At 36.7% G+C, this 13,383-nt stretch overlaps 1 protein-coding gene across 1 annotated transcript; it reads left to right on the top strand.

Moving 5' to 3' along the window:
* Window positions 1-8,985: 8,985 nt before the first annotated feature.
* Window positions 8,986-10,243, top strand: LOC147515158 (uncharacterized). The gene is made up of 2 exons (XM_086594452.1): window positions 8,986-9,225; window positions 9,297-10,243. Exons 1-2 carry the CDS (start codon window positions 9,134-9,136, stop codon window positions 10,153-10,155), a joined length of 951 nt encoding a protein of 316 aa, XP_086450578.1. The 5' UTR covers window positions 8,986-9,133; the 3' UTR covers window positions 10,156-10,243.
* The last annotated feature ends 3,140 nt before the right edge of the window (window positions 10,244-13,383 follow it).

Below are 13,383 nucleotides of genomic sequence, written 5' to 3'. Positions count from 1 at the left end.
ACTAAACCTTAAGATTTACTATTTATTTAATTTGCGGAGAATGTACGATTTGTACCACTAACAGAATATGCTTGTAAAGATTTGATTGTACAATATAATCTTGCAATTATACATTTATACCTCATCAGCAGATAGCTGCCTCGCCTGAAATGGAGATATTGCACTTGTTTATTGTTGTACCATATCCTCTCTAAATTGCTTAAATTCGTTGGTTGTGGACTTGTGCGGTCTTATAATTGTATTATTTCATTGAATTGAAGTTCAATAATTCAGAATACGATATTGAACATACTTGAGTAAATGTTTAACATGTTAGCTAAGTTAACATCATCAGTAAATTAGCATAATACAATCAACTATCTTCTAATGCAATTACCAATTTGACAATGAGTGAACATAATGTAAAGGCAATTAACTTTCTAAATGCAATTTAGATTTCTATAAACATAAGATTATATACAAACCTAGCATTACATTGGGATAAAGATTTTGCTATTGTGTACTCTCGTATGTATAATTTAGTTTGGAAGTCACTTTAGTCACTTTCTTCTTATGTGGACAAGAATATGAAATTCTATGTGGAGACAATCTAGCTCTAATTCTTTGGTGATTAATGCTCACTTTGGAGCATATGCACATAACTTGTCAAGAAGATCAATTTTTTGAGGAAATCATTTGTTTTTTACTTAGTGAAAAGTGTCAAATAATTGAACGGAAGAGTTTTGAAAATTGTCTATTTCATTTATGATTTTCAAAATTTTCTTTTGTGGCTTAGAACTTAGAATAAATTGATTAGGAAATCAAATATAACCTGGAAATCTTCAATTCATGAGTAGAACTCCAATCTCCAATTCATTGGTGTATCACTGTATCCAAATATCGTCGCAGTTCAAAATGAAGCTTTCAGTAAATAACACAAAAGGGATTGTAGATCTCCCTGATATGAGGTTAGGCAGACCCCTACCTGTATTAGAATCTCGAATAAGTTACATGTAAGTCTTCCTCAATAATCGTAGTTAAATCACTACTTAGAGGGGAGAGCAAATACAACCATCTACATTACAAGAGATTGACAATTTCGCTAAGTGATTAGCTGCTCTGTTCACTTCTCTAAACACATGCATGAACGTACTCCTCGACAACCTTGAGACATATTTTATGTAATGATCAGCCTCACCCTTACACGTCGATACTATCCCTACTTAGTCATTGCGGACATCAAGCAAGGTTTTAACTCTAGACAGCTGTTTTCCAAGAGGTCACTCATCCTTGGATTACTCCCACTGAAACACACTTAACACTGCGGAGTTCCCATAGATTCCATAGCCAAACGTTTTGAAAAAAGCCTCGATGTTAGGATTTAGTGGATTAATTACTTATGCCCCAGATCTTGAACAACTTCATATATGGTAGAATGCATATCTGGCTCAATTGTCACCTCACAGGCTAGGTGTCTTTCCAGATACATACCTGATGCAACCTCTCCCCATGGATAGGCGCCTTTCAATATACCCCCATGGGGTATTACATTTTTTTAATAACAACCACCAAGTTCCAGCAACTCCATGGAGTATTCTCGGCTCTATTCATGATTTGTACAACACTGAAAGAATTGCTACTATGACTCTCTTAATGTTCATCTCCAAACAAATAGCTAGTCCTTGTTCAATAGCCTTCAACTGTTGAAATAAAATAGAACGAATTGAACCCCCTCCTGTATATACAAATAGAACCTTACCATATTCATCCCCGCCCATTTCCCCATCATTACTCATAGAACCATCACAGTTTAACTTGATATATGCCATGATTAGGAGGTAACCATTTGCATTGAACCACGGGCTTCCGTTTATACTTGAAGATAATGCCTAGTCTGTGTGCAAGAACTCTTAATGGAATAGAATCAGCAATTACATCAACCTTAACCTCCAAGTAATGACTAATTTCAGCTATCAATAGCTTACTAAGTTCAGTGGATGTCATAGACACATCATTAAAATATATGTTGTTCCTTTCCCTCCATATATACCCAATGACTGCACAAATAAATACCTTATAGATGGACATCAACAATAGGAGATTTCCCCCCTACATAAGTTTAAGATGTTACACCATTCTCGATTTGAATGATAAACTGTGGCAGTGAGACCAAGTGCCTTCTTTATTTAAAACCAGACAACCTTGGAGTAGTTGCAGTCGAAATACATATACTTAGAGTTCTCACAGCTACTGTGACATAAGCAACAAGAAGAAGAATTAAGGACTTTCTTATATACCAATCTATCTTGGGTGCACATGCTTCTTGAGAATAATTGCGAAGCATTAAAGGAATACTTTGGTATCACCAATCTTCCCCAAACTATCCCATACAAGTTCATTGGACTCCTAGTTCTTTTAAGACTTTGATATGATGACCATTTCTACCAAAGATTGGACTCTTACTTAGCTAGTTTGAAAACAAAGATGAGCACTCACGACCATTTCTACCACTCAATTTTAGGCCGTTTAATTTAGAAAAAACATAAATGAAATCTGACATCAGACACATCAGCTGTTTTATGTAGTGCTTCTAGATTTCCATCGTTTGGAAGTTATTTGTTTATTGTAGAATTTATCTTGGATCCCAAGAGATTTTGGGTGCATTAATGCAGCCTTCTATCCGCTGTGTTATTATGGACTTAATTATGGCTTAAAGGTTAAGCTTTTTGACAAGAACAAGGTAAACATTAAACCAAAGGTCTAACATATGTACGACAATGTTCAAATATCTTAGTCGACGCATTATTACTTTTGTCCCGTGTTCTCAATTTTGAACGGAATGTTGGAATTTTGAAAAATATTTTGGCTTTCTGAGAATTGAGAGCGACTCAAAAGGACAAAAGAGATGCAAATATAACCTACAAAACCACATTTTTTTCATAATCACTCACAAGAATCGGGATGAAAGGTCAAGTATACCCCTGATGTGAAATAAAAAACATCCCAGGATGGTCAAATGTCAAGTTTACCCCTAACACAAAATAAAAAACGGCCCGACCAAATCCAAATGACCCAGTGAGGTATGCACAAGCAATGTGCATACCTATTGGGATATGCACAGTGATTGTGCATCTTTGAACATACGTGATGAATGTTTACATAGACACTTTGTTTGGTATTTAAACTCTTGTCTACACCATATTGAAAATATCTTGGAAAACTATTTTTTCATCATCCATCTTCTTTGTTGGTTTGCTTCAATAACAAAGTTTGAATTGAGAGCCAAGTTACATCATTTTTTTTTTCCATCATCCATCTCCTTCTTTTTCCCTATAGATAAGTAAACAAATATTGTGTTGATGAAAGAAAAAAGAAAAGAGTACAAGGTACATATGTATCCTATAGTCCACTATACTAACAATCGCACTACTAAGATATGATTTTAAGTCAAATCTAAAGTAAACTTGTTGTGGGACCTCCCATGTGGTAATCTATGGAGGAATGCAGTCAAGTTACATCAAAACGTTCGTTGGGACGACTTTGATTTTGTTGTGCTACTATTTTGAGTTACCGATTGGTGCATCTAGGTTAGAAGTTCTTTGAAGGAAGTTAGCACTTGGACAATAATGAAATTCGTATTTCGTCTTTAGGACCTTGCTTTGTAATCCCTAAACGATACGTGTGTTTTCTTTTACTAATTAGTGTAATATTATATGTTTTGATTTCTTTCGAAATTCAAACAGTTATCAAAAATGTTGTGTCATTGTTTAAGTATTTTTCCAAAGATTTTTTTTTTTTACCCAAATAGGGTAACGAACTAACACCTAAATTTCAATCGAGGCAACAAATTTTTTTTTTCCTTCAATTAGGGTAACCAACTTATAGGATTGGTTGATAAGGGTAGTCCGTCAACATGCCGTCCCAAATTCGCCATTATCTATTATTAATCCAAAAAACAAAAAAAAAAATCAATAAAATAAATATTTATCCAAAATATAATCAATGAAAAAACATTCTTAAAAAAAATTAAAAGAAAACAAAATACATTCTTTTAAAAAAATTATTCTTTAAAAAAATATATTTTAAAAAAATAAAATAAAATAAATGATTTATGTGCCAATTTTGTCAAAGTGGACTCTCTCTCTCTCTATTTTTATTTTATTTTAAAATATGTTTTTTTGGATAAATATTTTTTTATTTATTTTTAACTAAATGAGCTAAGGTTAGGCAGACCCTCACCTATATTGAAACTAATCATTGTCTTACATAAATAGTTCCACAAGCATCCTCTTCCACAAATACATGTAATTTATGGTCGAGAGGTGGAATACTAGAAACTAAGACATTACAATGCCTAAGGCATAGGCCTGCAAGATAGTCAACAACTCTATTACATTCTCTAAACACATGTAGAAAAGAAATACGCACAAAAGAGGGGATCATGTTTTGGATAGCCTTGATGAGGTCATCACAGTACCAGGGAGGTTTTTCAACCTTGTTGATGGCTTTAATGGCCCTTAACGAGTCAGAGTCTACCTCAACTTGTAGGAGTTGATTGTTCAAGCATATTTTCATACCCTGTTCAATAGCCTTCAACTCTTGAACAAGAACTAGACATCTATCATCACTACCAGAGTAAAGTTGCACAACTTGCCCATATTCATTTCTGATAGCACCTCCATATCCGGATCCATCAAAGTTCACAACACCATATGTATTTAGTTTTACAAAACCAGTGGTAGGGAGAGACCAGGAACAATTGATGCCATTGGGAATTCTAATCTTAACTTGTATACCAATAGCGGATGTCAGGTTATGAGTCGTTAGAGAATCAATTAGCTCAAGAGATAAAGATTGTAGATAGTGTTTGATATCTCTTAAAACCTTGTTCAGAACAATATGGGCTAGTTTGCTAGTGTGTAAAAATCTTCTAGCATTTCTCTCCCTCCAGATAGCATCTACTCCAGCACAAATGTACACCTTAACAATTTCATTCTCTTTCGAGGATCCCTTACAGATTTTGAGGATGATATGGAAGACCGTACCACTCTCGGTTTGCACTCCTTGTATCAGTTCTGAGGTTGAGTAGTTGCTTTATACCATTGAATATCACTTGTGTAAAGGGGCATTCAAAGAAAAGATCGATGCTGAGAATATTTAGTGCTATGGTTGCACAAGCAACAACTTGATTGGGTGTGGATTTTATTTTGGATCAATCGATCTTGAGTGGACAAGTTGTTAAAGAAAAGAAGCCAACATGTAAAGGAGTGTTTAGGAATAACTCATTTTCCCCACACAAGACCGTGCCATTTAACTTTTGCTCTCACTGTTCTTAGGGCCATGTAAGCACTATTTGAGGTGAATTGTCCATTATGGTGGGGAAGCCAGATCACCCTATCAAGGGCAAGGTGCTATTGATTTCCACATTAAGTATATATAGTTCTTTTGAGATCACTACATTGTAGATTATGTACTTCATCAGACCACTGTCCATTGTAAATCAATTTACTCAACTTGGCATCTAGAGGAAAGTTCCATGTTGCCACAGCCTGCGGGAGTTCTAACAGTGGAGAGTCACCACACCACAAGTCATGCCACAGTAGAGTGTTTTCACCATTTGCAATACTATACCTGATGAGCTTCCTAGCATCTAATCTGGCATGTAGCACACATCTACAAGACCATGAGCAATCACGAGGTACTTGCATAGTCTAGAAATATTTCTCTCTAATGTGTTGTATCCAAGTCCAGTGTACCCATAAGTTATTCTCTCTTGCGGCTATCTTGAAAACCAGTCCATAGTAGGCTCCTATATTCCAACATTGTAAATTCAAGATACCAAGACCACCTTCCTCCTTGAGTTTGCTAATGGTACTGAAGCTAGCTTGATGCACACTCTTCTTCATTGATAGGCCACTCCACAAAAATTGTGCACAGATTTTCTCAACCCTTTTAAGAACTGTTTTGGGTAAAATGAATGTTCTTGCCCAATAAGTGTGGAAAGACATAAGTATAGATTGTATCAATTGCAACCTCCTAGCATGAGAAAGGAATCTAGTTTTCCAGTTTGTAATTTTAAACGTGACCCTCTCAATCAATGGTTGGCATTCTCTGATTCTCATTTTTGGAGCTACGAGGGGAAGCCCAAGATATCTGACTGGAGGTTTTGCTAAAAAGATACCCAGAATGTTGGCCAAAGCATTGGCTTCATGATCATCCAAAACACCTGTAAGAAAAAAAAAATTATGTGCATTTACGAAAAGACCAGAAGCTTTGCCAAATTCCCCTAGACATCTTTTTACAGCATAAATTACTTACACCCTTAATTATAGAATACCATAACATCATCAATAAAAGCAAGGTGAGAGAGTTGCAGTTTTTTGCATTTGGCATGATACATAATCTGTTTCCTTGAGAGTTTATCCTTTAGAATGCATGTAAGAATCTACATTACTAGCACAAAGAGATAAGGGAGACACTCCTTGTCTTAACCCTCTATTCCCAGGAAAGAAACTTTCAGGAGCACCATTAATCATCACAGAGTAATATGGAGTGGAGATCCAGAGGTCAATCCATTTTCTGGTATTGCTTAGGAAATTGAACTTGCATAGCATAGCTTGGACTGTGTTCCAGCTCACCATATCATAAGCTTTCATGATGTCTACCTTGATGGTTGCCATATTTCCTTTCATAGCCTCGAAGGAGCTCATGAGAGAAAAGGATGCTGTCTTGAATACCTCTTCTGGGGATGAAGGCAGATTGATTAGAGTAGACTAGTTCATCAATAACCATCTTCAACCTATTTGTGATCACTTTGGAAATACACTTGTATGCATTTGCATAAAGCAATGGGCCTATACTCTTCAACTTTAGATGGGTTAACAACTTTCAGAATTAGGCATAAGAAAGTAGCATTAACACCTCTAGGAAACTTAGAGCAAATAAAGGCATTTTTAATAGCATAAATGAAATCTATACCTATAATATCCCAACATGATTTGAAGAAATAGGCATTGAATCCATCTGGTCCCAGGGCAGAATTGTCTTTCATATCAAAAAAGGTAATCCTGATTTCTTCTTCAAAAACTTCAGCCTCAAGTTCTCCCATAAGAGATGGAGGTACCACCTCTTTAATCTGAAGCTCATTAAAAAATTCTTCATCACTTATTGGAGGTGCAGAAGTACCAAGGAGATGTTTGTAGTAACTAGTGAATACCTCAACTACATCATTCTGACTAGAGACCAAGTGTCCAAGCTCATCATGAATTGAATAGATCAGATACTAGTCTTTGCTTTCTTCTCTTTTATTACATTAAAAAAGAAAGCAGTACATTTATCTCTTTCCCAAGTCCACTCACTGTCTCTCTTTTGCAAGATATCCATTACTAGAGCTTCGTGTAAATCAAGATACTTTTTCAAGGCTTCTTTTTCTCTCACACTGATAAACACATTTGTAGGTTGGGGTTGAAGGAGCACCTAAATATCAAGAAGATCATGTTTTGTTGCATTAACCATTCCCTGAAGATCAGAGAATCTATGCAATGCCTAAGGCTTGATATCTTGTTTAAGAAGTTTTTGTTTATAAACCAAAACTGGCATAGGATTTGCATAGATGGGAGTGGCCCATGCTTGCATGAGCATTGAGATAAATTCTATTTGGTGTACCCAAAAGTTTCTAAACCTGAAAGGGGGAGCTTTTCTAAAAAAATCACTCCGTGCCAACAACATAAGGGAATGATCAGAGACACCTTGGGGGAAAAAACTCAACTGAGGAGTACGGAAAGGTGCCAAGCCAACTACTATTAATTAGATATTGGTCTATCTTAGACATCACTTTTCCAACCCCATCTGATTTATTGTGCCAAGTGAACTGGAATCTATAATATGATAAATCTGATAACCCTGCATATTGTAAACATTTCACAAAATCCACTGCTTCATTTGGGGTGCATGGGAGCACCACCGATTCTTTCATTGGTAGACATAATGTTGTTGAAGTCACCATCGACACACCAAGGATTGTGTATAGAATTTGAAAGGGTGGAGATATCATTCCAAAGGATAAGCCTTTTTCGATTTTCTTGAATTTCTGGCATACACTGTGGTTAGTAAAAACTCAACTTGAGAGGGAAGATAGGTTACCTTACAATGTATATACTGATAAGAGGATTTAAGTAATTGCATGTGAATAAGGAAAGGACCCCAACATACCCATATCTGACCTGAGGGGTCTTTATTATAATTCTCTAGATACTCCCAAGTAGGACAACAACAAGTACTTCTAATATAATCAAACTTGTGATATCTGACTTTAGTTTCAAGAATGCCAAAAATGCATATCTTTTTCTCCATTCTTACTTTGTTTATTTCCTTTGCCCTTTGAACCTCATTGGTCTCCCTAACATTCCAAATGCTAATGGGAGCTATCATCAGTGTTTGTTTTTTTACCCCTTGGGTTGTCCTCTTTCTCTTTTACTGTGGCCACCACTTGGCTTCTTAGAACTCTGACTGTCATACTTCTTATTTATCCCATGTGAACTTTCATTCGCAAGGCGAGTTGGGGTGACTGGTGGTGGGCTCAAGCTATCTTGAGGTTGAACAATACCTAGAGAGGTGGTCGACATTTGATCAGTGAAATGAATTTTCTCAGTAATAGAGATCTCATCCTCAAATACTTCTTGATCATTGTACAGTTCAAGAGCATAAAACATTCCAGGTTTAGAGAAAAAAAACCATTCTTAAAGCATATTGTGCTCCTGGAGCTGGAGAGGTATACTGAAGAATAGAAAGGAAGGAAAGGATATTGTGCTGCATCAAATAGGGAATGGGGTGAATACAAGGTTCTGGCTTGATCCGTGGCACCCAGCTGGGATTCTTAAAGCATTCTTTCCTCAAGCCTTATTGCATAGATCTACATGCAATCTGAACTCTCCTGTTTCACAAGTCATAGAGAATGGTGAGTGGCAGCTGCCGCATGACGTCAAAGTGCAACTTTCTGACATTATTCTACAAATGGAGACAGTCGTGGCTATCACAGGGGGGGAAGACAACATAGTATGGTCGGTCTCAACACGAGGGGACTATAATATGAAGGACACATTTCAGCATGTCCGGAATGCAAAATCGAGGACCCAGTGGAGTCAACTAGTATGGTATGCGAATCGAATACCCAGGCATTCTTTTATCAGTTGGATGGCGTTACAAGGTGCACTTAAAACACTTAGCAAGCTTTGGGAGTGGAAGAAGGTAACATCAAATATTTGCATTCTTTGTTGGCATGATGTGGAGGATGAGGAGCACCTGTTTTTTGGATGCAGTTACGGTCAATTTGTTTGGGCTTCACTGCTTCAGAGAGCTGGGTATAACAGAGGCAGAGAAGCTACGTGGGAAGCTGAATTGGAATGGGTCAGTCAGAAAACAAAAGGGAAGGGGATAAAGCAAGATGCACTAAAGCTTGTATGGAATGGAATGATCTATTGGGTTTGGCGAGAACGAAATCAGAGGATTTTTAAAAACAAGCAAATAACAGCGCCAAAGCTAACTGATCTGATTTTCAATGATGCGAGAACCAAATTGATTTCATTGCGAGCCAAGATGGAACCAGGAAGTGAGTTACAAGCAATGAACAGTATCTGGAGAGCGAATATAGAAGAAAGAGTGTCGATTCCACAGAAATGTAGATGGGAACAAGCTGATACAGAGTGGTGGGTTTTGAATACGGATGGCACTTTACAAGGGGACTTTGGAGGATGGGCTGCGGTAATTCGAACTGATAAGGGGGAGGTTTTGGCGGCAAGGAAAGGTAAGACTGAGTATGGAGAGATCGCGATGATAGAGTTACAAGGGCTGGAAAAAGGGCTGGAAATGACTATAGAGCAGGGCATCAGACGAATTGAAGCAAGAACAGACTCAACAACTGTGGTGTCCTATTTGAAGGGTAAGGGGCAGTACCCGTGGCAGGCAAGAAAGCTTGTTAGAAATATTGAAAGTCTGGTAGGGCAGCTCGAAAAATTTAAACTTCTTCATGTGTACCGAGAAGCAAACAAACTGGCGGATGCTTTAGCTAAAAATGTACCCAATGTAAGGAAGATTGATATAATTCCTAGTTCTTTTTCAGAGGATATTAGGAAAATTGTATATGAGGATGCTATAGGCATGGAATATGTGAGATTGTAACAAGCTATCTTTACTTTTATTTTAATGGAATGGGGTAGGGGACCTCGTTAAAAACCCCGCTTGCCTAAAAAAAAAAAAAAAAAAAAAAAAAAAAACCATCTGAATAGGAACAATAAAGTTCAGAGAATCATCAGAAGGATTAAAAGAAATAATACTCAAGTTATTTTCTTATTCCCCTTCCACCTCTTCATGAGCATGACGATATTCAATAACTTGCTGACATTCTGGTGCAGTAACTGGGTGGGATTCTTCCACATTCTCAATATGGGTACCATCTACATCTCGAGTAGAACTAGAGCTAGCTCCTTTAGAGAATTGCGTTGGTATGTCCTGTTGAATCCTTCGCCAGAATCGTCTTGTGCTGTCTTCACCAGAACCATTCTTTGCATATGTGACTGTAGCTTTACCCATGTTGATTTCTTTCCCATGCCTAGTGTCATTGGCGTGGTTTCCATCATTGGCAACTACTGTGCTGTTTTCTTGTTCTGCCCCACTGACTGTTGTCTCATTTATCCGATTCACTGATATAGGAGTAGTTCTAACAACTTGAGTAGGACATGTGGCAACAAGGTTCCTCCTTTGTCTCGGGGGTTGAACTTGTCTGGCTTGTGCAACCCTATTTCCACATTTATTAGTTTGGTGACAAAACCTTTTGCATTTGTCACAAGAAACTGGTCTCCATGTGCATTCAACACCAATCACAACCTCCCTACCCTCAACCTTAACTATTACGGTCTCTGGAAAGATAAACCCCACCTGAATAACGATACAAATACGCACAAAAGATAATCTCTTCCTCGTGGCAGTTGCATCATCCATGAATAACGGACAACCAATCAAGCTAGCGACATAAGAGATGCCATCCAGAGTCCCCAATTCCTTCGAAACTTCATTGATTTGTTTAAAGAATATTTTTTAAAAAAATTTGGATAAATATAATTTTATTGATTTTTTAAAAAAATAAAAATTTTCATTATGCTTTTTTAAAGAATATATTGTTTTTTGAAAAGTAAATTTAAAAAAAAAATTATTATTATTTTTAATTTTTTTGTATAAATATTTATTTTAATGATTTTTTTTATTAATAATAGATAACGACGAATTTGGGACGCAAGTTGACGGATCACCCTTATTGACCAATCTTATAAGTTGGTTACCCTAATTGGCGGAAAAAAAAATTCCTTGCCTTAATTGAAGTTTATGGTTCGTTCGTTACCCTATTTGGGTATTTTTACTTTTCCAAATTGTTTTACGTGTGGTGCCAACTGCCAACAGTCGACTGGGTAACTGACCCACTATACGTTAAAGTGGCTGCCAATGTGAGATGTTGTGAGCTAAGCAGTTAAAATCAGTTTTTGGAACTAATCGGTTGAGGAGCGATATGCCATTAATCGGTAATTTAATCAGTTATATCAGATATATATATTTGACATTTTAAAAATATATAATAGTATAATCATACAAAATATTTATAATTAATTAATAGTGATCTGAGAAACAACAAAAAATATCAAATTCTTATAACCACATCTAACTAGCTCGATTTTGGAATACTATAGAGATATCAAACACAAAGATTAAGTTAAATTTAAATTGAATAAGAGGAGAGAGAAGCGATAATATATATTAGAGAGATAATACAATAATTTGCATGTATATTTAACTTTTGTTAAGGAGGGAAAAATAAGTAAACTCTTAGCTTTGTGTATTGATTAGGTTATATTATTATTAATATGGTTTACGAATCCAATTTGTTAACTTTACGTATTTTTTTGGGTGGGGAACCACTATTTTCAATAACATTTTTTCTCGGTTTAGCGAGAAATGAGTCATCTAGCCCAATTAATTGATCGGTCAATTTAATAATTAAATCGGTTCAGCGAGAAAAATTAAAAAATCAGTAAAAACTAATTGGTTTACAAGCGATACGCGATTAATCAGCCGAGATGACTAGGGGTGGAATTTGAGCTGAGTAGCTTGGGCTTGGCTCGTTTAAGCTTGGCTCAAGCTCGTTCATTTAACTAAATGAGCCAAGCTTGAGCCCATATTATAGCTCGCTTAATAAACGAGCAGGGCTCAATAAGCTCAAATACCATCATCACAGTGTAAAATAGCCGAGCTACTCGGGCTTGGCTCAAACTCGGCTCATTTAAGCTCAGCTCGGACTCGTTCATATAATATATGAGCCAAGCTTGAGCCTATATTAAAGCTCGTTTAAATAAACGAGTTGAGCCAAACTTAGTGAAACTCGGCTCGATTAGCTCGAATTCCACCCCTAGAAATGACCGATATTGATCATTTGATAGCATAGGTTGTGAAGGGTCCATTCCCTTGTGTAGTGGTTGTGTACCAGCTTACTAGGACCATATCAAGTTGTAGACGTCATCCATCAATGCCGTATTTGTACAACTTTTTACCTGTAATATTACTCAAGATTCATATACAATCAATTCTTTCCCAGAAATGTAACCTAGTGGTGTTGCATTTATTAATTTATTTGTTGGAGCCGTTTGTTTTTACAAGCTGCAATTTTGTTATCTTTATTCGTTCAAATTTATAGATGGAAAAGAGAAATTATGTTTCCAAATTTAGGAACGTTCTATATCTTTCAACGCCCACTGTACAATTTTCTTTGGTCACTCAAACTTTACACTTTGTAAATTGTAATACAAACCACAGCATGATAAAAAATGGTATTTGTTATTGACTGACTCCATATTGTGTTAGGCAGACCCAAAAAAAAAAAAAATTATTACAAGTGTGTCATTAGTCCCAAAAAGTTGAATTCGAAAACCCCAAGCTAAACGACCCGGCTAGGTCGTTCATTGTGCAAACCCAACGATGTGGCTACACCGTTTGAACTTAGTTCAAACGGTGTAGCCACATCGTTGGGGACTTAGTCCAACCGGTGTGACCACACCGTTTGGGACTTAGTTCAAACGATGTGCCCACACCGGTCAAGAGGCCAAGAAACAGAACTTTATATTTTTTTAAAGTTCAAATCCCAAACGGTGTGGCTACACCGTTTGGACTAAGTCCCCAACGATATGGCCACACCGTTTGGGATTTGAACTTTGAAAAAATATAAAGTTCTATTTTTTGGTTTCTTGACCGATATGGGCACATCGTTTGGACTAAGTCCCAAACGATGTGGCCAAGTCGTTTGGGACTAAGTCTCAAACGGTGTCACTGTTTGAGACTTAGTCCAAACGGTGTGGCCACATCGTT

This window comes from Coptis chinensis, chromosome 2, assembly GCF_015680905.1.
Source record: "Coptis chinensis isolate HL-2020 chromosome 2, ASM1568090v1, whole genome shotgun sequence".
In the NCBI taxonomy this organism is placed as follows: domain Eukaryota; kingdom Viridiplantae; phylum Streptophyta; class Magnoliopsida; order Ranunculales; family Ranunculaceae; genus Coptis; species Coptis chinensis.
This window is presented reverse-complemented; position numbering and strand designations above follow the sequence as displayed.